The sequence below is a fragment of the Boleophthalmus pectinirostris genome, unplaced genomic scaffold, assembly GCF_026225935.1.
Source record: "Boleophthalmus pectinirostris isolate CB_2022bp ecotype Guang Dong unplaced genomic scaffold, ASM2622593v1 HiC_scaffold_23, whole genome shotgun sequence".
Taxonomy (NCBI): domain Eukaryota; kingdom Metazoa; phylum Chordata; class Actinopteri; order Gobiiformes; family Gobiidae; genus Boleophthalmus; species Boleophthalmus pectinirostris.
The window spans coordinates 19,397,329-19,421,040 of record NW_026571207.1 but is presented as its reverse complement, the minus strand read 5'-3'; the positions used below and the strand labels follow the sequence as shown (position 1 = coordinate 19,421,040).

The following is a 23,712-nucleotide window of genomic DNA, read 5'->3' as shown; positions in this document are numbered from 1 at the left end:
AATAACTTAACATTTTAATAGTGTAGAAATAATAATTGGTACTTCCGGGGTGATACGTTGCTGTGACGCATGACGCACGCCGTCACATAACAATAAACAACCCTGAGACGAGGATACGCACCTAGAGGACCGAAACAAACCTGCCAAAATATGAACCGAAACGACCGTCGGAATTTAGAGTAATTAACGACTTGTCATTAAGTCTTCTGGGTCGCATCGGCTCTGATAGAATTTTGAGTGTCAGTCTTAGGGGCTAACAGGAGTTGTGGACTATCTTTTCCTTAGCCCCCAGTAGCTAGCTTCGATTCCTTTTCCATTCCTTGTTTTTGTACGCTCAGTGTTGGGTCTGTTATGCAGTTGTTAGAGGACTGTTGTCGTACTCGTTCTCCGCCAGCTCTTCGTTCCCTCTCCCCGCTATCTCTGGCCCCATGTCTCGCTGGCTTTTCCCCTGGTCGGGCTCCATCAAGAAGCGGGCCTGTCGATACCTTTTACAGCACTACCTCGGACACTTTCTGCAAGAAAGACTAAGCTTGGACCAACTGGGCTTGGATTTATATAACGGCAGCGGTGTTATCAAGGAAATAAACCTCGATGTCTGGGTGAGTTAGTTAAACAAAAAATAAAGTTTGTTTTACTGCTAGCTATCGTGTTTTTGTCTAAACCATAGTCCAAACTCTTTCGCAAGAGGTCTTGAGTTCAACAACAAACTATCGTCACGCTCTAATGCGAGCTCGCGTTTCTCCGAAGAAACTGAGTACTTGGAATGACATTTCATTTCTAAGAGATCAGCAACTAATGCATTATTGTATAATTGCGTGTGATCCATCCACTAATTTTACTCTTACACATTTTTCTTCCTTACAGGCGGTCAACGAGCTATTGGAGTCTTTGGGGGCCCCTCTGGAGATAGTTGATGGCTTTGTAAGCAGTATAACTGTAACCATCCCATGGCAAGCTCTGCTCACCGATCACTGCACCTTGGAAGTCTCTGGTCTACAGATAACATGTCGACCCAAGTACAGGACAAGTAAGTTCTTCTCATCACTGTACTTGCCCCTCTGTTCTTACTTATACACAAACAATCTTAAATATATTTCTCTTAATACATTATATCCTATGCAAATTGTGAAGGTGGAGGGTGGGACTCACAAGTTTGGTCATCAAGCATGACATCCAGCATGCAGCTGGCCCAGGAGTGTCTGAAGGACCCTCCTGAGACATCAGAAGACCCACCAGCCCCGTTGGAGGGGCTTGAAATGTTTGCACAAACTATTGAGACGGGTAGGATTTAATTTAATTTGAAATCTTATTTGTTTATATAATTTTTCTTTAATCAGACCTTATTACTAATAATTTAATTACTTCTGTTTGTACATAGTTTTACGTCGCATTAAAGTCACCTTTATAGACACTATTGTTCGCATTGAGCATCATCCCCTGGATCTGGAAACAGGTGTGGCCTTGGAAGTGCAAATCAAACGGTAATATTTGTGCATATTTGTATATCTACATTATTTGATGGAGGAATGTCTTTCACAATCTTTAAGTTAACCTGTAGAAGCAATATTTTGTAAACTGACACTTCTCACATGGTTTCAACAGAGTAGCTTTCAATGGCAAATTGGTTGTTAGTGTCAAACAATCTTAAAATCTTTTCGAAATGTTTTCCTTTGGCTTGTCACTATTATCTGTGAGATTACAGTCATTAAGTTGTAGGAGTATAGTTGTAGGAGTATAGTACTATGAATACAATTTTTATGACAGAAAAAAAGACATCAGTTACACCAAACATGGTACAGATCCTATATCTTATATTTTCGTATATTATATCTTCCTGGTCTTGTTTGTGGAGCAGGCTGGAGTACTTTGATGAAGCAGTGCGGGACCCTACTAGTCAGACAGCTGTGCCAGTTGACATACACCAGCCCCCTGCTGTCCTGCACAAGATCCTGCAGCTGAGTGCTGTTCAGCTTTTTTATGACAGCACTGGTATAGGACAGGTATTGTATCTGAGATTGGACAAAACTGACAAAATTTTGTGTCCACTCAAAGAGTCTATTTCTGCTTGTTAGGATCACCCTGAACATAAAGATGCAGTCAGTGAGGGACACAAAGAGGGTGATGAAGGTGGCAATGAGGGGAAGTCGTCCCCTGTCTCTCAGCCTCTTCTCATTGGAAGCTGCTCTGGCTTTATTGAAACTATTGTCAAGATCAAACAGAATGACATGCTTCCTGGACCAAAGGTTTGATAAATTTCTTTCCTTCCTTTGTCTGTGTTCATACATACATACAATACATAACTTGTGTTTTTGTTACTATAGACATTAGGCTAAAGCATTTTCAAAATAGACTGTCAAGACAATTTACAAAAGTAAATTTTTTCTATCCTGTCATTAGTTTGAGTTAGATGGGAAGGTGGGCTGTGTTCACATGCTGCTGTCTCCAGATCAAATAACCCATCTCACCGACCTGTTAGCAGCCCTCTGCATAAACACAGGTATTGTGTAAATGCCAAATGCAACTGTAGTTGTGTGTTCCATGAACTTAATGTTTTTCCTTGTCTTTTTAAATACATTTTGGACATTGTGTATTTAACAAATCTAAAAACATTTGAAATACCTTTTTAATAAAACAGTAAAACTAATGAGTCATTTATGTAACTATTTTACAGAGGTTGATAGTAAGGTTGGTGGAGTGCACTGTCGTCCTCTAGACTCAGATGATTTCCGTATGATTGAGGAAGATCTCAGTAAACAACTTGGTTCTAGCCCAAGAGATGCAGAGTGGGAAGATGAAGCCGAGCTGGAACCTTATGTGACTGGGCTGGAAAATGGAGGTAGAATGTGTTCAAATAATAATAAATAATAAAATATGTGTATGTACACACACACACACACACACACACACACACATATATATATACATTTCTGTTGTAATTATATAGTTAATGTTTTTATTTGCTTTGCAGAAATGTTTTACTCAATGGGTCCTGCAGGGATGACTAGTAGTGTTACATCTGTTCGTTCTGGAAGTGAGATGTCAGACAGTGATATGGAGTCTTCTTCTCATAGTCTTTCTAGTCTTGCCCAACCCACAGTATTAACTGTACAGGTATTGTTCTATTGTTTTTTTCTTAAAATGTTCCTTTGAGGGTAATCTGGGGTTTACTTTTTTATCAGGGGATGGTGAATTGTCCAAGACGATATCCAGTAGCTGGCTGCTTGTCAAGTCTCCCACAATCCAACACAAGGCTCAGAGGTAATATACATTTCAGTGCATATGAAGAATATTGGGGCATATTTAGTAGTTTAATTTCTGCAGTACAGTTTATGTTTGACTTGTGACTGTTTTGCAGGACGATCACGTAGCAGCCAAGCAGAACAGATGAAGCCTGATGCCCTGCTACGTCTCACACTTGGTGGGCTTACACTCACTCTTCTTCAAGAGGATCCATCCACCAGCAGCCAAATGGCCAGACCTTTAGCCCAGGTGTCTCAGGTCTTCTTTAAGGAGCTGGTGTCCTTTAAGGACAGCATGTTTAGTGAAAGAGACTTCCACCATTTAAGAAGTAGCTTTGCTAAAGCTTGTCCACATTCCCACCTCAGGTACAGCTGCTTTTAGTGGGTTCATTTTCACAGTGTGCACCTGATTGTAAGCTGAAAATATTCTGTCTTGCTATTTAAGGTTAACTGGAGCAGCAGTGCAGGTTTCTTGTGAAATGCGGAGTGGAAGACGCAGCAGTCGTGCAGTGACCTCTGACCTCTCCTTCAGCAGACTGGAGCTGCTGGAGTGCCTTTGGGAGGAAGGCAAGCCACAATACAGTGAGGTAGAAAATGTCTGACTCATTACAGCAAATTATTCAATTAGTCATCAGCTCTAGATTTGAGATTTTTAATAATGTATGCAATTTGTGTTAAGCAACTAAAGAACTGCGAATTTTAAAACATTAATGGCATTTTTCCTGTCCTGCCATGTCTTTTAGCTGATTCAGTTTCAGAAAGCAGGTTTGTTCACAGTGGGATGTACAGCCAGACCATGTGCTCAGCTGCACTACAGCCTCAGTGAAAAACAGCAGAGAAAGGTATGTCCTGTGTGTATCAAAGAGCAACAAGTCTCGCGTAATGTTACTATGATAAAACACACAAAAGCTAACTGAAAAATACAACTATAGACAGAATTACTAATTTCTGCATATCTCATTTCTAAAAGATTTCCGGAATACAATCACCTATTTTATTTCTGTAACTACATTTTTTTAATTGTTAATATATTCTGCACTTCATGCTAAAACCATTACCATGTGTCTTACTAGGGTAAACAGCGGATCTTCAGAAAAGAAAGTGTGGTGCGAATAGAATTAGCCGAGCTGACCGCAGAGTTGGACCTGGACATCCTCAGTCGTTTGAGTAACCTGAGCAGAGCCTTCAGTCACTGCCCGTCACAGAGTCCAAGCCCCGGGCATACACAGGTAAATTTGGATTTAAATACTACTCAATTCCCATAGGTGCATACTGTCCACTACACTTTCCTCTGAGTACACAGGGGAATGAATATGTGGAAATGGGGGTGAGTGGTTCCTTGGATGTGCCAGATGGAGGTAGAAAAGCACTTTATAAATGATGCCATTTTGCCATTTTAGCCTTGATTCTAAAAAATTTAACCATAAGTCTGTTATGTCTATGTAAAATATTTTTTTGCTAGTCTTGATCACGTTAGCTAGATGAGTTAAAAACAAAGAAATGTTCTATATACTCTTTACTGTGTATATAGTTTTTATGTAATTTTGTTTAACATTTGTATTATACTAAACTCTCCTTCTGTTTTCTTATCCTCTTTTAGACCCAGGGCAGTGAGCTGTATTCTTCCTTCTCTCTTCTCTCTCCTCACGCTGTCCTCAGATTGCGCTTTCCCATACCAGACTTGCGGCCTCCATCAAAGCGCAGACTCCCAACCCAAAGAGCTGTTCGTCAAGAGACCTTGGTCCTGGAATTGGATGAACTAGAGGTCAAACACCAAGAAGCTCCAGACCTCCAGGAGCAGACCATGCCGGGACAGCCTTGGGCACCCAGCCTCACTCAGTTGCTTGAGGCTTCCTTTACCAACCTTCATGGTAACGTAATGTTCATATTGTAAAACAGTCAATGTATACTTTAATCATTTGTGTAATCCAATGCCTTTGTAAACATATTTTTAATTTTAAATATATTTTCTGCACCAGGGTCTTATGAGGGCTGGGAAGGAGGCTCTTTCCCATGTGTCAGAGTACAGAAGAGTAAAGACTCTATCCCCAGGTAGGAGGCTGTTACATTATTTAGTAAGTAATTTTCTAATGTGGAGCCTTGTCTGATTTGGCCCCATTTTCAAACTGCGCATGCTCAAATATTTTGAAATTGCTAGAGTAAACATACTTGGGTCAAACCTCATGTTTGAGATTTGTTTGATAAAATTTACTCTTAGACTGTAAACTGTTTTACTGACAAAATAGTTGCTCTGTAAAAAGTGTTAGTAACCGTAAAACTGAGCAGAGCTGAGAAAAGCATCACTTCATATAGTTAATCTTGATGATAATGAGCAGAAACAAAAATTTTAGTTTTTCTTACTAAGATCAATCTTGGTGAAATAATCCAACTTTCATCTACATTTAAACTGAACACTACCTGGGGCTACAGTGGATAGAACCCACAATAAACACATTTTAAAGGTGCCCTGCTCTCTGCTAACATGTAACACTCTGGTTATGACCAGGATCTCAGTGCGTGTCCGTGGTGGGGAGGCCCATGTCCCAGCTGCAGGAATGGGTGGAGTGGGCCTCATCAGAGACCAAGGAGCTGCCTTTTTTGAAAGCCACTGTGAACTTCAAGATAAAACAAGCTCACCCTTCTCTTCTAACCGGACAATGTTTGAAACGGAAGAGGTGCAAGCAAAATGACAGTTTTCTTGCTGAATTGAGTTGTATTTTATTCATTCATTTGTCTGCTATAGATGGTGATTCCTGCAGATGCAGAAGAGATGAAACAGTTTCAAGCCCAGTCTGTTGCTCATTGTCAGTGTGCTGTGGATATCAGCCTGCCTTTGGTTTACATTCTGCTGCCTAGTAAACAGGCCTTCCAGAGTATCTACAACAGGTTTGTGGCAAAACATTGGAGCTTCTTATGTCATCTAGTCTATCTCCTTGATATAAAATACTATTTCGATCATGTTAACAAAATTTGGAAAATTTAAGTGGAGGTCTTGTTTTTATAAGGATCAATAACGATCTCCTGATGTGGGAACCACCACCACCTCCTCCTTCAAACCATAGCCCTGACCAAAGCCATAGGTATGATGAGTTTCATCTCTGCAAATCAGCCTTCAGACTGGGTGAGTTTGACAACAATAAAATAGATCACAAGTTGTACATGCACAGCTTTCTGGGTGGTACAGTGAATTTTTGTTTGTAAAGACTCTGACTCAGAGGAAGATGAGCCCTCTTACCACTTGGCCAATGATTTGTCTGGAAAAACTCAGACAGCTGCTCGTCCCTGCCACAACCTCAGCCTTCTCTCCCTCACTGTGATCATGGACAAAGGTCGTCTTCAGGCGCGAACAGATGAGAAGGTATTTTAGTACTATTGCTGTACTATAAACATATGTATGCACATATCAATAAATTATGGGTGAAATGTTCCTCTAATACAAATGCAAATAGGAAGAACAAGGTCAAGGAGAATTTGTATTGGATCTTGAAGGAGGAAAAATCTTCAGTGTGGCACAGTATCAGAATGACCCTAACCTAAACTACCTATGTGTAGAAAGCAGAAAAGTTGAGCTCTACCATCGAGGTATCTACATTATTTTGACTGGCTGAATGACTGAATGATTTGTTTTACCTTTGAATATCTGGAATAATTATTTTCTCTTCTTTTTAAGCTGTAGTGAAAGATCTCTTAATGCCGGCACACTTGGAGATCCCTAGTTTTACCCCACCAAAGCACCTAGACCCTACTATCTATCCCACAGAAGCTGGTGTGAGCAGTGTCAGTGGCAGAGAGGCTGACACCATGATGTTGTCCACAGCTATCAAAATCACACTTGACCTCCAAAAAAATGTTAAAGTTGGTCACCATCTCACAGTTGATTAAAAAAAATGACTTAACTTTATTGTATGTATGTATGTAGAACTCTTCATTGTTGCTTTCTAGGAATTCCTAGTCGCTTTACGATTGCAAGGAGCCACCATGAGACATTACATGACACAAACGGATCAAAGTTGGCATGAACAGGTAAATATAAGAAAGTGAAGAAACAAGAATATTAAATTGACATTTGACACAACATTTAACAAAGGAAGAGGGCAGTTTTTTGTTATTTTTTGTTGAGGATTGTGTTTCATCTAATACTGTTCTAAAATGGTGTAATAACATGTTAATTTCTATGTTTCAGCTTGTTGAATTTCTTGATGTTATTGATGATCCCATTCTGGGATACACTGCTCCTGCTGTCATCACTGTTCTCCATACACACCTTGCTTCCTGTGCTGTTGACTACCGGTAAACTTGTTAAATCTTCATATTTATGTGCATATATCAAGCATTTTCTCCTCTACAAAAATATCAAGACTATAATCTTTTTTGTCTTAACAGACCACTCTATTTACCATTGCGAGTGTTGCTCACAGCAGAGTCTTTCTCATTGTCCAGTAATATCATCGTTGACACTGCAACATTTCACCTCAGGTACAGTTCTTTACATGTATTTCCTAATTTATCAAGAAATATAACTTAAATAACTACAAAATGGCTTCAGATTTATTCTAGATGATTCTGCCCTCTACCTCTCTGATAAATGTGAGACTGACACAGTGGACTTGAGAAAAGGTAACAACATGAAATCCAGCGATAATTTGTTTTCTTTTGCTTGACTAAAGACAAAAATACTGTGTGTCTTGCAGACTATGTGTGTATTCTGGACATTGACTTGTTGGAACTTGCCATTACCACATGGAAAGGAAATTGTACGGGCAAACTTGTGAGTAACTGTTATTTGCATTGCTATTTAACTCAACACTTCTGAGATTTCATCCTTTTTCTTCATTTTGTCTTTTAACCTCAGTCTCAACCACTTTTTGAGCTGCGTTGCTCAAATAATGTGGTTCACATTCACACCTGTGCTGATTCCTGTGCTGCTCTGGTCAATTTGCTGCAGTACCTGGTCTCACAGGGCGACCTACATCCTCCTCCACGTCATGCTTCCCCTACAGAAATTGCTGGCCAGAAATTACCAGTAAAAGTTTTTATGAAATTAAAAAATATATATAAAGCAGTGGTACATTTTCTTATCTTGTATGTGTACTTTTTGGTTAGCTAGCAGAAACTCCTGTGTCTGTGGTGGCCTGCCCTCCAGCTGAAACAGCTGAGATTAACCAATGTGATCTAACAGATGCCTTAATTGATACAGAGAAGAGCCACACTGAAGAAAGTTTGGAGACGGGTATCTGTGTTATTATTATTTCTGTTATTGCTTAAATATATTGTGTAGAGATGATTAAATATTAAATATTATATTGACTCCATTTGTGCAGGGGCCTGCTCCGTGCCACGAGGCTCTCCCGTGTCTGTGTACCTGTTTCCTGGTGAAGCCTCGAAGCACAGCCCCACTGGTCTCCATGACAATGAGTCAGAGCTGGATGGACTGGTTACTACAGCAACAGAAGCTCAACCAGACATGGCAATGTCAGATGAAGCATCAGATGGCTCCACTGACAATGATGACTTCTGCATTTTAGAGGCTCCAGGCATTGGTATTCCTGTAAGTCTGATAAGTGTCCTTACTGTTCATCTTTAGTCTCTGGTGTATTTAAAATTTTCAGAACATGTTAACGTTGCCGTTTTTCTCTTGTATGCTTTAATCAGCCCAGAGATGGGGAGCCAGTGGTTACAGTTCTAGCCCAGGGTCCCATACGAGTGAAAGAGAGTCATTTCTCCAGACCCAGAGGTAGCTCAGACCTGCTCCGTGCACCAAGCCGCTTCCCTGTGCCCAAAAACAGGATGGTGCTGCGAGAAATTTCTGTGGTCTGGCATCTTTATGGAGGAAAAGATTTTGGAGGCAAATCCATTTCTATACATAATCAAAATGCTAACAGGTAAAACAGTCCTTGTCCAAATGACTAATGCAAATACTCTGTTTTGCATATTAAAATGTCCTTCTGTTCTGCAGGGCTCGTTCAGTTCCTGCTGGTGTTCGAGGATCACCGTCCCGCTCTGTGGGCTCTTCTCGTCCACAAAACTCCTGGCGCTGGGCTGGAGGCAGCGGTCGCCAACACTCATTGCTAATGGAGATCCAGCTAACCAAGGTTTGTTAATAAAACAGATTAAAATGTACAAGATTTAACTGACAGATTTATAAAAATAACCTTCATTGCATTTACAAACACTATAGGTTTCATTTCAACATGAAACCTACCCAGTTGCTATAGCATCACATGAGGGGGACGGATCCCTGCCTGCAGGTGGAATAATAGGCCTAAGCGGAGAGCAGCCACTGTCCAGACAAGTGTTCATAGTCCAGGAGCTAGAGGTGCGGGACCGCCTGGCTTCCTCACAAATAAACAAATTCCTCTACCTCTACACCAGCGAGAGCATGCCTCGACGAGCCCATTCAAACATGGTGAGAAAGACTGGAGAGTGGCTGCACTTGTTTATACTATATATGATGTAAGACTAAATGTAAACTTGGTCTTTGGTTTCAGCTGACAGTGAAGGCCCTGCAGGTGTGTCCAGAGTCTGGCCTTGGCAGTCCAGAGTGCTGTCTCAGGGTCAGCTTGTTGCCATTAAGATTAAACATTGACCAGGTAACTCGGTAAACATGTAGAAGAATAGTATGAAGATATTGTAAGGTAATATTGTCTACTTTTTTTTTTTTTTTAATCTAGGATGCACTGTTTTTCCTGAAGGACTTTTTTAGTAATTTAGCATCCTCTGTTAACCCATACCTGCCAATGGACCCCGCCACAGAGGGTAGGATCTTTTAATTTATCAGGTAGCTCTGTTTAGTTTTAAAAAATGCGTTAAGACAGATTGGATTTTTTTTTCAGTAAAAGCTGACTCCACACAAAAGGAGGAGGTTGAAACTGGATTGGGACCTGATCTTTCAGCCTCTGTGGAAACTACCTACAGTGAAAGGAGTTCATCCTCTGCTGGCTCCACCTCCTCATCTGACCAGCCCATCTATTTCCGGTAAAAAGTCATAAAGGAATATGTGACGCTGATCTTTGTGTGCATTCATAGATAGTATTTAGGAATTAGCATCTAAATACATGTAAATATAAAATGTACTTTGTTCACTCATCAGGCTTTAATGTAAACAGATGCAAGTTACAACAATATTTAAGCAAAGAATGTAAGTTAAACTCGTCCTTTTGTTTTAGAGAGTTCCGTTTTACCTCTGAAGTGCCTATCTGGCTGGATTATCATGGCAAACATGTTGTCATTGAGCAGGTATTCATTTGTGTGACTGTATTTTTTATGTTAAGATGATATAATGACAACACTATTTCCTTTTTTAGGGAACATTTGCAGGAATTTTGATTGGCCTGGCACAGTTAAATTGTTCTGAACTTAAACTAAAGAGGCTATGTTGCAGGCATGGGTATGTGTCCATATATAGAGAGAGAACTTTATTTTTACAACTGATAATGCATATTATTTGCTTTTTTTTTTTTTTTACTACTTCTATTTTAGAAATGATATGTTTTTTTTTTTCCTTTTCCAGCCTTCTTGGTGTTGACAAAGTGATCCAGTATGCAGTCACTGAATGGCTGGCTGACATTCGGAAGAATCAGCTGCCGGGCATTTTGGGAGGTGTAGGCCCTATGCATTCTGTTGTACAGCTATGTAAGCCAATTAAAATATATATGTTTATTTTAACAAAGGTTAGATTTTAACTTGTATAGAATAATGATAGTGTTGTTTATTTTCAGTCCATGGCGTGCGTGACTTGTTCTGGTTGCCCATTGAGCAGTATAGAAAAGATGGGCGCATTATTCGGGGTCTCCAGAGGGGTGCAGCATCTTTTGGCACCTCTACTGCGTCAGCTGCTCTGGAACTGAGCAACAGGCTGGTTCAGGCCATCCAGGTATCAAAATATAACTATTTTAGTAATTTTTTATTTTATTTAATTTTTTTATGTATTTCGGAAATTATTTTTACAAGCAAGTATTTTTTAAGTATTTCTTCAACTACTTTTCAAGGCCACAGCAGAGACAGTGTATGACATCCTTTCTCCAACACCTCCTCTTAATCGCTGTGCCATCACTGAAGGCCGGGTGACAACCAGCAGGTCACGAAGGGCTGCCCAACCCGCTGATCTAAGGGAAGGAGTTGCTAAGGCTTATGACACAGTCAGAGAGGTACTTTGCCACTCAGGATCAATATTAAATGTATTTGTACATTCATACTTCATACATATTTATATACGCTTAACTTGTGTTTAGGGGGTGATTGACACAGCTCAGACTCTGTGCGATGTAGCATCTCGTGGACATGAACAGAAGGGTCTCCCTGGTGCTGTGGGTGGGGTTTTACGGCAGATCCCACCGACTGTTGTCAGACCTTTAATAGTGGCATCTGAAGCCACTTCCAATCTGCTCGGTGGCATGAGAAACCAGATTAAGCCAGACGCACGGAAGGAGGATTTCCTAAAATGGCGCACAGAGGACAGCCAGGAATGATGGAAGAGACTTTTGTGTGAATGTTTGTATGTGCTTATTATTTTTGACTTGAAGGGAGCAAATGCAGGGTTTAAACATGTATTTGCATGTATGTATGTGCATGGGTGTATGGACTAACAAGTATCTGGTAACCACAAACTACTACTGCAGTCATTAACACCATCTGTTTAACATCTCAATAATACAAAAATCAAATACCTTTTTTCTTTCTCATATTTACAGGTTACTTTCTGTTACAAACATATTGCTAATTCACACCAGAATTCTTGCTAAATCTTGATAGTCTGATGATTTTATTTTCCAAGACCTCATCTACATACTACTACTAGAAGGAAATTTGTAATAACTAGTGTCCCTAGGTTGTCTTGCAAAATTTAGTTTGCAGCCTACCAGTCTTCTCAACTTTTAAACAGTATTACCAAACTCAGCAGCACCTTGTTGAGATCTTGGTGAATTGCTGGTCATGGGTATTCAGTCTGTTATGGTGATAACAAAAAATAAAGATCCTCTATGCTTTTGTTTATTCGTGCCATATAACCTTGCCTGTTTGCAGTTGTTTCACTTAACAAACAACTGCCTTTCCCATTGCATCTATCATATTTTTTTTCTGACAGACCTTTATAATTTGCTGTTTTAATTGACAGTGGAATTGGCTACATTCAATCTTCATAAATCCTTTGGCCATGTCTTTAGTTGCCTTGTTCAGCATTTTAATCTTTTAACTTTTGTCATATTTATGTTTGAGCAATGGACATATAAAAACTGAGGGGAAATGTGGGATTTTATGTTTTTGGAATAGATGTGAAGAGTGTGTGACAGCATATGAAAATGCTATCTTTGTGAGAGTATGATGCATGCTTGTGAGGATGACTGATGCTAATACTTCCACCAAGTGTGTAATTTGTATTTTCGTTTATGTTAACTGTTTGAATGACTTAACACAAAAAGAAAGTGTACATCTTTAATACAAAAATCTCAATAAAAATCTGTCTAAAAACTGAAAATAGTTGTGTTCTTTTACACATATATATATATACACACACACACACATATATATGTGTGTGTGTGTGTGTGTGTATATATATATATATATATTAGGGGTGTCAAATTATCGCGTTAATTGCGATTAATTAATTACAGTCATATTTAGCGCGTTATGTTTTTTAATCGCGTTAATCTCATTTTTAATCTGTAACTTTACTGTTTCTGTATGCGAGTTGCTTTATTATAAAACCTGTTTTATATGTTGGGACAACAACACACACACACACACACACACACAAAAACACATTTATACATTTTTTTTATTTCGGTAATTCCACTCATTGCCGGAAACCCACACAAAACGCGCGCAGTAAGAGTGATGTAAACGTCATGTTAACGTTGGCGGCGTCAGTCGGACAATGGACGAGGTCGAAGAGCCAGTAGAACAGAGTCAGCAGTGCACAGGTAAAAACGCAGTCGTGTCTTGGAAATTATTCTCCCGATGTGAAATATAAAAGAAAATAACAAATATAAAATCGTCTACAACTTAAATGTCACTGGTGAAAACAACCTGCATAGGCTCATGATGTCTGCACTACTGTCCTGCCACATGAGGGGACACGCACACAAACAGAAACACACACAAACACAAACAAACACAAACACACACAAACACACCTTCATCATCGTCATTAACCTGAGAACGCGCGGACCACATTTCCTTCCGTAGACACTGCTCGGACACCGCTGTCCTCCCGTGAGCCGCGTGTGGATCGTGTTTTCTCGCGTACGCTGCGTAAACCGCGCTTCCTCCTGTGAGCCTCTAAACCAGAACTAACACCAAGACTAAAACCAGGACTAATCCAGTCCAGGACTAAACCAGGACTAAACCAGGACTAAACCAGAACTAAAACCAGAACTAAAACCAGGTCTAAACCAGGTCTAAACCAGGACTAAACCAGAACTAAAACCAGAACTAAAACCAGAACCAAAACCAGGTCTAAACCAGGTCTAAACCAGGACTAAACCAGGAACTAAAACCAGAACTAAAACCAGGTCTAAACCAGGTCTAAACCAGGACTAAACCAGGACTAAACCAGAACTAACACCAGGACTAACCCTTTCCAGGACTAAACTAGGACTAAAGCAGGTCTAAACCAGGACTAAAACAAGGACTAAAACCAGTGATCTCATATATTTCTCTATCAATAATATTTTTAATATGGTTAAGGAAAGACTGGACTTTTTATTGTCTTTAAGTAGACAAAAGTTATTATGTTCAGATTTCCTCATCTTTGCTACTTTACAGCAAACAGTTTCTTATTCATGGAGACTTGGGCTCAACAGCCAATTTGGAGAGATTTGTTAAACAATAAATGACTTTATAAAGTCACTTTTCTTAATCTATATCAGTCTTTTGAGCTGCCACAATAATGTAATAATGAATTTAAATGAAAATACCTCAAATTGAAGGCTTTTCTCAGCAATTTTTAGGTGAGATTAAAATGAGATTAATTTGATTAATTAATTACAGATCATAATTAATTAATCTCTCAATTGACTCAGTGGAATATGCGTGTTCTTTCTGTGACAGAGGGATATTGTACTAATAGTGAGTCTTTTCTGTGCTTTTATCGCGTTAGAGATAGTTCATGTTAAATTTTTAAGAAATTAAAAGAATTTAATTATACGTCCGCAAATCGTACACACAGACCGTATATATGAATGGACAGATATCGTCGCCCCCTAGCGTTTTGGCAGTGAATTACTTCGCGGTGCATAGACCTCGACGACCACCCTTAACGGGTGAGGCCAGGGAGCTTCATGTCTGTTTGGTGGAACCGGAAAGTAAATTATGTTTCTGGGGATGTTTTATGTGACGAACCAAAAGCATTTCCGGTCCACATGCAAGCGTTTGAGGTGTGATTTTGTTTATCAAAGCTCGTATATATATATTTATATATTTTTTTTTGTTTTATTCGTGGAGGTTAGTAACGTCAATGAAAAATGAAGTTACTTACGCATAACATGCTGACCTCTCATGTAAAAGGAGTCACGAAAGGATACCCGCTGCTCATAAAGGTAAAGATTGTGAAGCTCTGTTCATGGCTTCTAGTCAGTACTGTTGAAGTTAAATAGCATCAGTGTACACGAGAGATCTGACATTTTATAGCAAGACGTAATTTTACATTACGGGTGATGTGTTAAAGTCAAATTAACATAAGAATTTTATCAAATAATTTTATAATAGCATTTTAACGTTTTCCATTTATTATCGATTAGTTGCAGCCTATACAATATATAATTAAAGACTTCTTACTATGTTAACAAATGTATCTATATTCATTTTAAGGCGACCGAGGTGAAATTTAACGAGGTGGAGTTTAACCCTGAATTTATTAGTAGGATGATTCCCAAACTGGAGTGGAGTGCTCTTATCCATGCTGCACAGGAGGTAAAATAAACATTTTCACTCTGTGATAAAGTCAATTTTGAATAAATGTTAACTCTTACTCTTTGCAGCTGGGACACCGACAAGACTTGCCTGATGATCTTCTTCCAGATTATGACAAAAATGAAGAATTCCTGAAGAAAGTACACAGAGCACTACTTGAGGTCTTGTAGCCAGCATTGTCTTATTGTTAAAGGGCATATATTATGTTATTTTTTTATCTGTCCCATCAAAACCATACCTGGAGTTGTGTTTGGTTTCATTCACTCACGTTTAATGCACAAACCCTGCATAGTTCTTCTCTCAAACACAAAATGCCTTGTTCCACCTTATGATGTCATGTTGTAATACAGGAAGTGCTCCTCTGTGTTTTTAAACTCCTTACATTGTCACTAGTATCATTTGGATAAATTCAGCTCTAGAATTCCTGTAACTGTTAACTACCACTACATGACATCACCAGGTGAAATGGAGCATTATGAGCTTTGGAGATGTAAACAGACTCAAGCATGTGGAAATAAAGGGTTCCTCAAGCATGTGGAAATGAAACAATATACAACTCCAGGTATGTTTTTGATGAGTTAACAGCATCATAACATGGCTTAAAGCTCACAAGAGTAATTCTTTTTAATAATATAGGACCTATAGGTTTTTTTACAGATAAAATAAAAATGTGTGCTTAATTACATTGTGATGTCCTATATCATTCCTCAGTGTATGGCAGATTGTAGAATTATTTTACACAAATGGACTACAAAATAAAATATAAATATATATAAAATAAGTTAAATGATGTGAGTGCTCACCCAGATTACCAGCTTTTTTTCCTAAAGCAATTGCTCACCCTGGTCCCGAGCAGTAAACCCAGTTTGAAGACATGAACATTTGTGTAGATGAGGCAAAAATAGATTACTCCTATTTTTTTGTTTTCTAATAAATAATGACACATGTCAGACATAATGTTTTTGACATGTCCCCGTTCTGTTATATTGGTTTACAGGTGGAGGTGATGGAGGGCTGTCTTAAATGCCCTGAATCAGGGAGGGAGTTTCCCATTTCCAGAGGCATTCCGAATATGCTGCTGAACGAAGACGAGGTGTAGACACCAGATCACTGGTTTACAACTCTATGAGTGTTCAAAAACAGCCCGTTATTGAAAGGTTTTTATTCAGATTGATGCAGGACTTTGATTAGAACAAAGACATCTTTGAATATTGTTAGTTTCATTTGTGTTAAAATGTCAAATTTGTAATTTGAAATATTACACCAGTTTGTCTGTATTTTTATTTATTTTTAATTTTTGAGACTAATAACTTTACAATAAAACTTTCCTCATTTCCGTGACAACTAAACCCACTTTTTGGTTTTTGTGGAAAATAATGACATGATCATATTACAGACATGCACAAATAATGCCCTTGTTGAATCTTGCGGTAGACTGTACCCCACCTTGGCCCAGTCAGGGTTAAGAAAATGCTCTGAGCCAGATGACGTGGCTGTGGGTTTTTCTATATTTGGATTTTGAGGAAAAAGCAAGAGTGGCCAGGCCAGAGGTTGTTTTTAAGGAAGTTTTTCATTTTTTTAAAAGCCAGACATTACACCACATTTCATGGCAGATTCCTGATGCCCAACGGATTGTCTGCCCTTTTTTAACAAAGTTGGGTTCTTTAATCTTGTGGTTGGTATGAAGGGGAAAATGGCTCCTTGATGTTGCAAGTTTGAACAGGAGACCATATGATTCTTGCCGTGTTATGATTTTTAGGAGCTTCTGTGGCAAAGATATTTAAGGGTGGAGGAGGTGCACTGATCATAAGTTTTAGTCTGTCCTACCTTTCCCTTCTACTTAGAGCAATTATAGGCCAGCACCCACAACTATAATAACGGTATAATGGGATGGCAGCGTAGCAGCAATAAAAACCACCCTGACAGATTAACAGTCCTGTTGGAAGCTATAATTAAGAAGAGACCGAAGGGTGAGTGACTGAAAGAAAAGGGGCTAGATTGATAAATGTACAATAAATATTCAAACCAAAACATGTTTTGGGGATGTAGTGAATTGATGAAATTACAATGCCATAGTGTCATGTCCATAACTTTAAAATTATGAGTCTATTATTCATTTTAAATTGAATGTGTCTTCAGGGTAATTTAATTCTGTTTAACTCGTTGTTTCCCGAAGTTGAAGATGTCTACATAATCACAGTCTCTTGAATTTTGTGGCAGTCCACAGCATAACCACCACCACTTCTTACCGCCCATGCACCTCCCTCTCTCCGTCACAGCCTCCCTCTCCATCGACTTCAGCTGCAGTCACTTTAAACGCGTCTGCTGCTTCTGTCTTTTCATGGATTTTTGAGGGGCACATGGATCTGTAATTTACTGTAGCCTATATTTTTTATTTATTTATTGCGGCACAGGGAACTCATTCATGAATTTTCTGCTCCATGTCTTTTGGCTGACATTTTCCATGTTTTGATGTTTATATGAGGGGATAAATAGGCCCACCATGGTGTTTCGAATATAAACCAACCGTTCTCTACGTTTTAGTTTTAATGCAGCCCGTTTTCTTTTTCCCAATAACTGGCAGTGGGAGGACCTCATAAGCTTTGAGTTACACTTTTGGAATGGCCCCATTTTGTATCCTTCTCATGCGTCTGTCGGAGGTAACTTCACGGGAGCCGCGACAGGCGCAGTGAGCAACTGATGATTTACATTATATGCGACATGGGCTGAGCTACAGCGACTGTTTTCTTGAGAGCAGGTTTGGACAGATTGGAAATGGATAGCGGGTAAGAAAGACAACGCTTTGACTCAACACAGACTCAAGTCGAGTGAGCCATAGACCAACTAGGTTTTTTTTTTTCCAAGCAAAAGTCTGCATCAGCAGAGTAGGCTACAGCCGCCGTTCATCTGGTCGGGGCCAAGTCCAGTTTGGCCAGTTTGGCCCTATCTTACATTAGAGCTGTGTGCTTTAAAAAAAAAAAAATTAAAAAGATAAGAGGCGTCCTTTTATGGTATTAAGCTAATATTTTAAAGAGCATCTGTCTCTTGAGTGTTCCCTAGCCGTGTGGACCATGTGGCTGTCGCAACTAACCGTGCTCCTGCTGCTCCGGGGGTTCGGAGCACTCGTGGAGGGGCTCAACACGTGCCAGTCTATAAACTTGGATGAGCAGAAGTCTCGGCGCATTGAAGCAGTGCGCGGACAAATCCTCAGTAAACTGCGAATCCGCAGCCCACCTGACGATGACGATGATCAGCCACCGGCCCCAGTACCCACAGAAGTGATGCTGCTCTACAACAGCACGCGGGAGCTGCTCAAAGAGCGCGCGCGTCTGGCTGAGTCTGCGTGTGATCGTGAGAGCAGTGAGGAAGATTATTATGCAAAAGAGGTGCAACGGATTGACATGCTTCCCGTGCGCACCGACAACAGTAAGGCGTTAAGGGACTCAATCAAGCTTATGAAAAAGTTTGGTTTTTTTTACGCTAAATCTGAGTTCTAAGACGTTATTTAGAGTAATCATGAAGTAGACAATGCAAGAGATAAATGGTCTGAACGCTGTGTTTCCTCCAGATGCCCTGCAGCCTGTGGATCCAGACCCACACTACAGAGTGGTGAACTTTGATGTCAGTGCAGTGGATCTGACCAACAGCACATTGGTTAAAGCTGAGTTTAGGATCTTCAGAGCTCCTAACCCAAAGGCCCGAGCAGCAGAGCAGAGAGTGGAGATCTTCCAGGTACAGATTATATTTCAAAACCAGTCAAAACACGAAACAGTAGATTCCTTTGTGCAAACCTCACCGCAGATGTATAAATCCATGCCTGGCAATTACACCGACTGCACAAAATCGTTTAGTCGTAGGAATCTATGTGTGACTAACATTTTTCATGTACTTCGATGATTCTTTATGGACTGATTTATTTTTGTCAATAGTTACTTAGACCAGATGAGGATAGCACTTCCACACAGCGTTACATTGACTCCCGCACCATTCAGACCAGGGCAAAGGGGGCCTGGATTTCTGTGGACGTCACAGAGACAGTTAAAGACTGGGTGTCGGACTCAGGTAAGCCTCAGACAATGCTTTACTCATACTAGCAGTTCACCATAGTAATTTTGGAACTTTTTTTTGTATTAATCAGAAAATAACTTGGGTTTAAAACTGAGCATCCACTGCCCCTGCTGCACATTTGTCCCATCTACCAACAACATTGTTCCCAATAAGAGTGAAGAACTGGAGGCCCTCTTTGCAGGTTTGTGCGTCTGTTAAGTAGCTAAGTAGAGTATGAATGTGAACTGAACAGAAGCATCTTCTTTGTCTTAGTCTGATCTATTCTGTCCATAGGTGTGGATGATGAACAGCTGCGTCAGATCAGAAAGCCAGGTCAGGTCAAAGGTCAAGCGGACTTCAGCACCAAAACACCTCACCTCATTCTCACATTGCTGCCCAGTGACAGAATGGACAACCCAGCCAAGAAGAACCGCAAAAAGAGAGCCGCCGCTACAGACGGAATCACTTGCTCCCGGTAAAACCAGAGGGAACAGTCACACCCATGATTTTACACTTTAACAATATGTTAACCATATGTTAAACAGTATGCTTCATTATTTCCTTAACCAAAGTTCACTTTGTGGACAACTGTGTGCAAAAACATATTTGAGGGTGTTTAGACTGCATTACAGTGCTTTATTTAGACTGCTTCACTACAGTGGAAAGCTGCTTCTTCAAAGAAGATCTTCTGCCACTTTCCCATGACACATCATTGGGCCTATTGTTTATGATACTTTTCTTTTTCAGTGGATCAGATCACAACTGCTGCCTACGCTCACTCTACATTGATTTCAGACGTGATCTAAACTGGAAGTGGATCCATGAGCCCAAAGGCTATAAAGCAAACTTCTGTGCTGGCAACTGTCCCTATCTGTGGAGCGCCAACAACCACTATAACATGGTGAGTTGGTATTAATCCTGCATTTGGTTCAAAAACGAGACACAGGTCATAGCTGTGGGAGTCATGTTAACAAACTGAAAAGTTTAAATTAGCATGGCATGACCTTTAATTGAGCCTAATGTGAATTGTTTGTGGCAGCTGAACACCATGGTTGGCTATGAATGGTTAACCTCAGTGTTATAAATGGGCTACACCTCGCAGAGGGCTGCTTTACAACTCAACATATATGCTTATACAACAACCGCACCATTCACAGTGTGGCTATAGTTTCACGCAAATGTATTTCAATGTAACTGTGCATAAGGGGGAAAAAATGATGAACCTCATTTACCGTGCTGCTACATTAGTTGAATGAAGTGAAAAGGGAACACCAACACTTTTCTACCTCTCTCTAACAGATCCTGCCCCTGTACAATAAGCTGAACCCAGAGGCTTCAGCAACACCCTGCTGCGTTCCTCAAGACCTGGAGCCCCTCACAATCATGTACTTCATTGGCCGCACACCACGTGTCGAACAGCTCTCCAATATGGTTGTCAAATCCTGCAAGTGCCGCTGACCAGATTAACAGAGACAGTGAGCTGTGGATAGGTGGTTACCAGACTACAAAGGCTTGTGAGAAGAACAGCAGCACATCTTAAACAAGGATAATTTTGTCTCTCTTTGTCACCATTTTTGTTCCACTCAGCAACCACCTTTTGATATTGGACACTGTAAATAAGAACATTATTCTATTAAACCTTTTACTTTGATATTAAGACATGACATGTGATTCGATCTTCATCTTATTTGAATGCTGCATAAAAAGAAGTCTTCTATAAAACATTTTTGGCTAAAGAACTAGACGTGTGTCTGTTTGCTTTAGCTTGAAGGTGTTGATATCAAGGAGGCAGTGTGCAGAGGTCTGCAGACGCTGCAGTCAGATCCGTAGGCAGATAGAAGGAGAGAGTTGTGTCCAGTCGGAGGCCTGCCAGTTCTCTGCGGTCCCGGGCTGAAGTCTGCCCGCCGTAAACAGGATGTGAAAGATTTCCAGACACCGAGCCGACCACTCACGGAACGCTCGATTTAAACACTCCCCTCATGTCCGCTGTGTCTCTGTCGCTTGAGGTTCTGGGATTTGCGGTGGGAGGAGAGAGGGAGAAAAGACAGGCTTTGAAAATGAGATGTGGGATGGATGATAGGGCTGTATTTGGAACAACTACAACTTTGGAAAGCGGTATTTTGCAGCCTTAGCAAATTTGTAACTCTTTGGGTCTGGCGCAAACATTTGGTGATCACACTCCCTGCTCAGTTTCAAAAAGCGCTTTCATTATCTTCATTATCTTGACTAGACAATTGGTTCTGCCCCTTCATTATCATACATTGTGTCATGTTTATCATTAGGGTCACTGACTGACACAGCTTGCACCACGTGCACATTCACCACTTGTGATTGAGTGCCTAAAGCTGAAAAGGGAAAAACGTCTTTCCGAGGTTTATTTTAAATATAGGCTCTCTGGTATGCCCGTGGTTTGTGTGTGTCGCTTAGGCAGTGAGAGCCAATGGGCGTGTGTCAGTGTGAGTCTCTGGGTGATAGTACCAAAATAATTTCTTGAGTTTATCATGATTATTATTGTGTGCTTCTTGGTGCTTTTGCCTCATATGCAGCTTGTGAGTGCATTTTATTAGCTGATAAAACTGTCTGGTTATATGTATTTAATTGCATTATTGTAAAAACAAAACAAAAAACACAGATTAATTATTGCAAACCTTCAAGTTTCTGCGTGGAGTACAAGGGACAGTATGTAAGATTTTGACTTTCAATTATATTGCCATGACCTATCTGTGTCTCCAAATACAAGTTAAACATGTCAAATATAGCTTTTACTAATTTTAATGCTGTTTTACAGAAAGAAAAAAAATTTATATGATGCATTATAATTTGATGTTTTGGTTTTAATTACAATTATCCAATCAGAAAGCAGAATGACCTTCACAAGACTCTCATTTGGGTTGCCAGTGTCAATGCTGAAATCCAGTTCTCTGATCTAAATCTTCACTATCTAAACCCCAGCACCAGGAGCCAATCATTAATCAGTGCTAGTGCAGCCTCTGCAGCTCAGTGAGAGAATTCTGGTGACTCTGGGCCTTCACATGAGGCATGGCCTGTCCATATACTGAGAATGAGAAAAGAATTAGTTTCCTCTACATTATGATTGTACTACCTTTGTTAACAAAGCTCAGGCTACATACATACAGTTCCTTTAAGTATGACATTTACTCAAAGTTACATTTTGCTGTTAAAGCTACCATCTCCAAGTTAATTTATTTTTATTTTTTTTTTACCTGTTGATGGCAGGTATGAAATTGTTTAATACACTGACTCACTGTATTTAGTGGATGATGCGTTTTTATTCTTTGAATAAGTAACTGGATTTACAGCCATACATTAACCTTATCAGACACTGACAGAAGTGAAAAAAGTATTTTTCATAATTCAGGTTATGCATATTGTGATTCTGTTATGTTAGTCATTGGCCATTGTTGCTGTGTGCATATTCTGCAGCATTTTTAGTTCTTAATCTGACAAATGTTATAGGTTTAATCGACTATGTGTACATATTTGTTGTAAATCTGTTGCAGCAGTGAGGCTCCCTCCCCCAAGAGTAAACTAGCCCAGCATCTGTTAGTCTTTCTCCTTAACCACCCCTTACTATATCCAACCTGCACTTATCCCACAGTGGACTGACTTGGTCTGTCTCACACTGGTCCCAGTGTCCTTGGTGAAGAGGTCTGATACACATTACTAGCACTCACACATAATTTATGGAACACACATTCAGGCATACTGCTCTGTTTACCTTTCTACTGTCAGGAAGTGTCGGTCACTTTTTCTGTGCCTTGAGTTGAAGTATAGTGTGTTGAGCCCCATAGCCCACAACACCACACCCCATACATACACATTACCGCTTTGCATTCGCTGCTGGCATTCAATTCACTGTTTTGCTAAAAGCCTTAAAGGCAGGCATGTCCAAACTATGGCCCGTGGGCCAAATGCGGCCCTCAGACAAATTTTTCTTGGCCCTCAGGCTTCCAGGAGAATTGGCCCAAATTACCTTGCATCAATGAAAAATGTACTTTTATTTGAAAATTTACCTTGATAAAGCCAGTATTTAACATTTAGTGTGTGGTTTAAAGGATCTTAGCGTAAATAAAGACTGATGGCTCATTCTAATGTGTTAAACCTGCACATATTTCAATTATTCACTGTATTAAGCACCAGTCTACGGCCCTTGATGGGCCCTCTGCTTCATCTGTGTTTAGATATGTGGCCCTTGATGAAAAAAGTTTGGACACCCCTGCTTAAAGGCATAACCCTACACATAGTTCTTAGGTTAGGACAAGACTTAATGTTGTTATGTTAACAAAGATGATTCAGATAAATTTGAATTATGAGGAAATGGGTATACTGATTGGTCATCCAGATATTGAAGTATTTCAGGCATCTAGACAAATACAATAACCATAAGGACTGATTAACGACCATAACTAAGAAAGTCAATATTGCTCACTCGGTGACGGAAAGTACAGTGTCATGTGATGAAGAAGCTCATCCAACCCTCTGTCACAACATGCAGCAG

At 39.9% G+C, this 23,712-nt stretch overlaps 3 protein-coding genes across 3 annotated transcripts; all 3 read left to right on the top strand.

Moving 5' to 3' along the window:
- The first annotated feature begins 78 nt into the window (after positions 1-78).
- atg2a (autophagy related 2A) lies at positions 79-12,711 on the top strand. Its single transcript, XM_020923348.2, has 42 exons — positions 79-599; positions 865-1,027; positions 1,132-1,281; positions 1,379-1,481; positions 1,856-2,000; positions 2,073-2,243; positions 2,398-2,497; positions 2,672-2,836; positions 2,969-3,111; positions 3,180-3,258; positions 3,356-3,605; positions 3,685-3,826; positions 3,983-4,081; positions 4,313-4,468; positions 4,840-5,110; positions 5,219-5,291; positions 5,746-5,914; positions 5,983-6,125; positions 6,245-6,360; positions 6,443-6,597; positions 6,689-6,821; positions 6,910-7,094; positions 7,182-7,262; positions 7,423-7,529; positions 7,623-7,715; positions 7,786-7,856; positions 7,931-8,007; positions 8,092-8,262; positions 8,343-8,469; positions 8,561-8,787; positions 8,892-9,121; positions 9,196-9,331; positions 9,418-9,645; positions 9,728-9,829; positions 9,911-9,995; positions 10,073-10,214; positions 10,406-10,475; positions 10,544-10,626; positions 10,750-10,871; positions 10,958-11,112; positions 11,228-11,386; positions 11,471-12,711. Exons 1-42 carry the CDS (start codon positions 429-431, stop codon positions 11,705-11,707), a joined length of 5,985 nt encoding a protein of 1,994 aa, XP_020779007.1. The 5' UTR covers positions 79-428; the 3' UTR covers positions 11,708-12,711.
- Positions 12,712-14,569: 1,858 nt separating this feature from the next.
- Positions 14,570-16,495, top strand: trmt112 (tRNA methyltransferase activator subunit 11-2). Its single transcript, XM_020923557.2, has 4 exons — positions 14,570-14,773; positions 15,045-15,146; positions 15,215-15,307; positions 16,144-16,495. Exons 1-4 carry the CDS (start codon positions 14,699-14,701, stop codon positions 16,243-16,245), a joined length of 372 nt encoding a protein of 123 aa, XP_020779216.1. The 5' UTR covers positions 14,570-14,698; the 3' UTR covers positions 16,246-16,495.
- Positions 16,496-16,631: 136 nt separating this feature from the next.
- Positions 16,632-20,932, top strand: tgfb5 (transforming growth factor, beta 5). Its single transcript, XM_020923508.2, has 7 exons — positions 16,632-18,572; positions 18,715-18,878; positions 19,076-19,208; positions 19,285-19,395; positions 19,488-19,668; positions 19,941-20,094; positions 20,493-20,932. The coding sequence occupies exons 1-7, from the start codon at positions 18,218-18,220 to the stop codon at positions 20,649-20,651; spliced, it is 1,257 nt and encodes a 418-aa protein (XP_020779167.1). The 5' UTR covers positions 16,632-18,217; the 3' UTR covers positions 20,652-20,932.
- Positions 20,933-23,712: the final 2,780 nt, after the last annotated feature.

What these genes read in the sequence shown, in the direction of transcription:
- atg2a (XM_020923348.2), top strand. Translation starts at nt 429, where the DNA reads ATGTCTCGCTGGCTTTTCCCCTGGTCGGGCTCCATCAAGAAGCGGGCC. An exon ending in GTGAAAAACAGCAGAGAAAG is followed by an intron (nt 4,082 to 4,312) that starts GTATGTCCTGTG and finishes GTGTCTTACTAG; the next exon opens with GGTAAACAGCGGATCTTCAG. An exon ending in TGGAGATCCAGCTAACCAAG is followed by an intron (nt 9,332 to 9,417) that starts GTTTGTTAATAA and finishes CAAACACTATAG; the next exon opens with GTTTCATTTCAACATGAAAC.
- trmt112 (XM_020923557.2), top strand. Translation starts at nt 14,699, where the DNA reads ATGAAGTTACTTACGCATAACATGCTGACCTCTCATGTAAAAGGAGTC. An exon ending in GATACCCGCTGCTCATAAAG is followed by an intron (nt 14,774 to 15,044) that starts GTAAAGATTGTG and finishes ATTCATTTTAAG; the next exon opens with GCGACCGAGGTGAAATTTAA. An exon ending in TTATCCATGCTGCACAGGAG is followed by an intron (nt 15,147 to 15,214) that starts GTAAAATAAACA and finishes TACTCTTTGCAG; the next exon opens with CTGGGACACCGACAAGACTT.
- tgfb5 (XM_020923508.2), top strand. Translation starts at nt 18,218, where the DNA reads ATGTGGCTGTCGCAACTAACCGTGCTCCTGCTGCTCCGGGGGTTCGGA. An exon ending in AGAGAGTGGAGATCTTCCAG is followed by an intron (nt 18,879 to 19,075) that starts GTACAGATTATA and finishes TTTTGTCAATAG; the next exon opens with TTACTTAGACCAGATGAGGA. An exon ending in AGACTGGGTGTCGGACTCAG is followed by an intron (nt 19,209 to 19,284) that starts GTAAGCCTCAGA and finishes TGTATTAATCAG; the next exon opens with AAAATAACTTGGGTTTAAAA.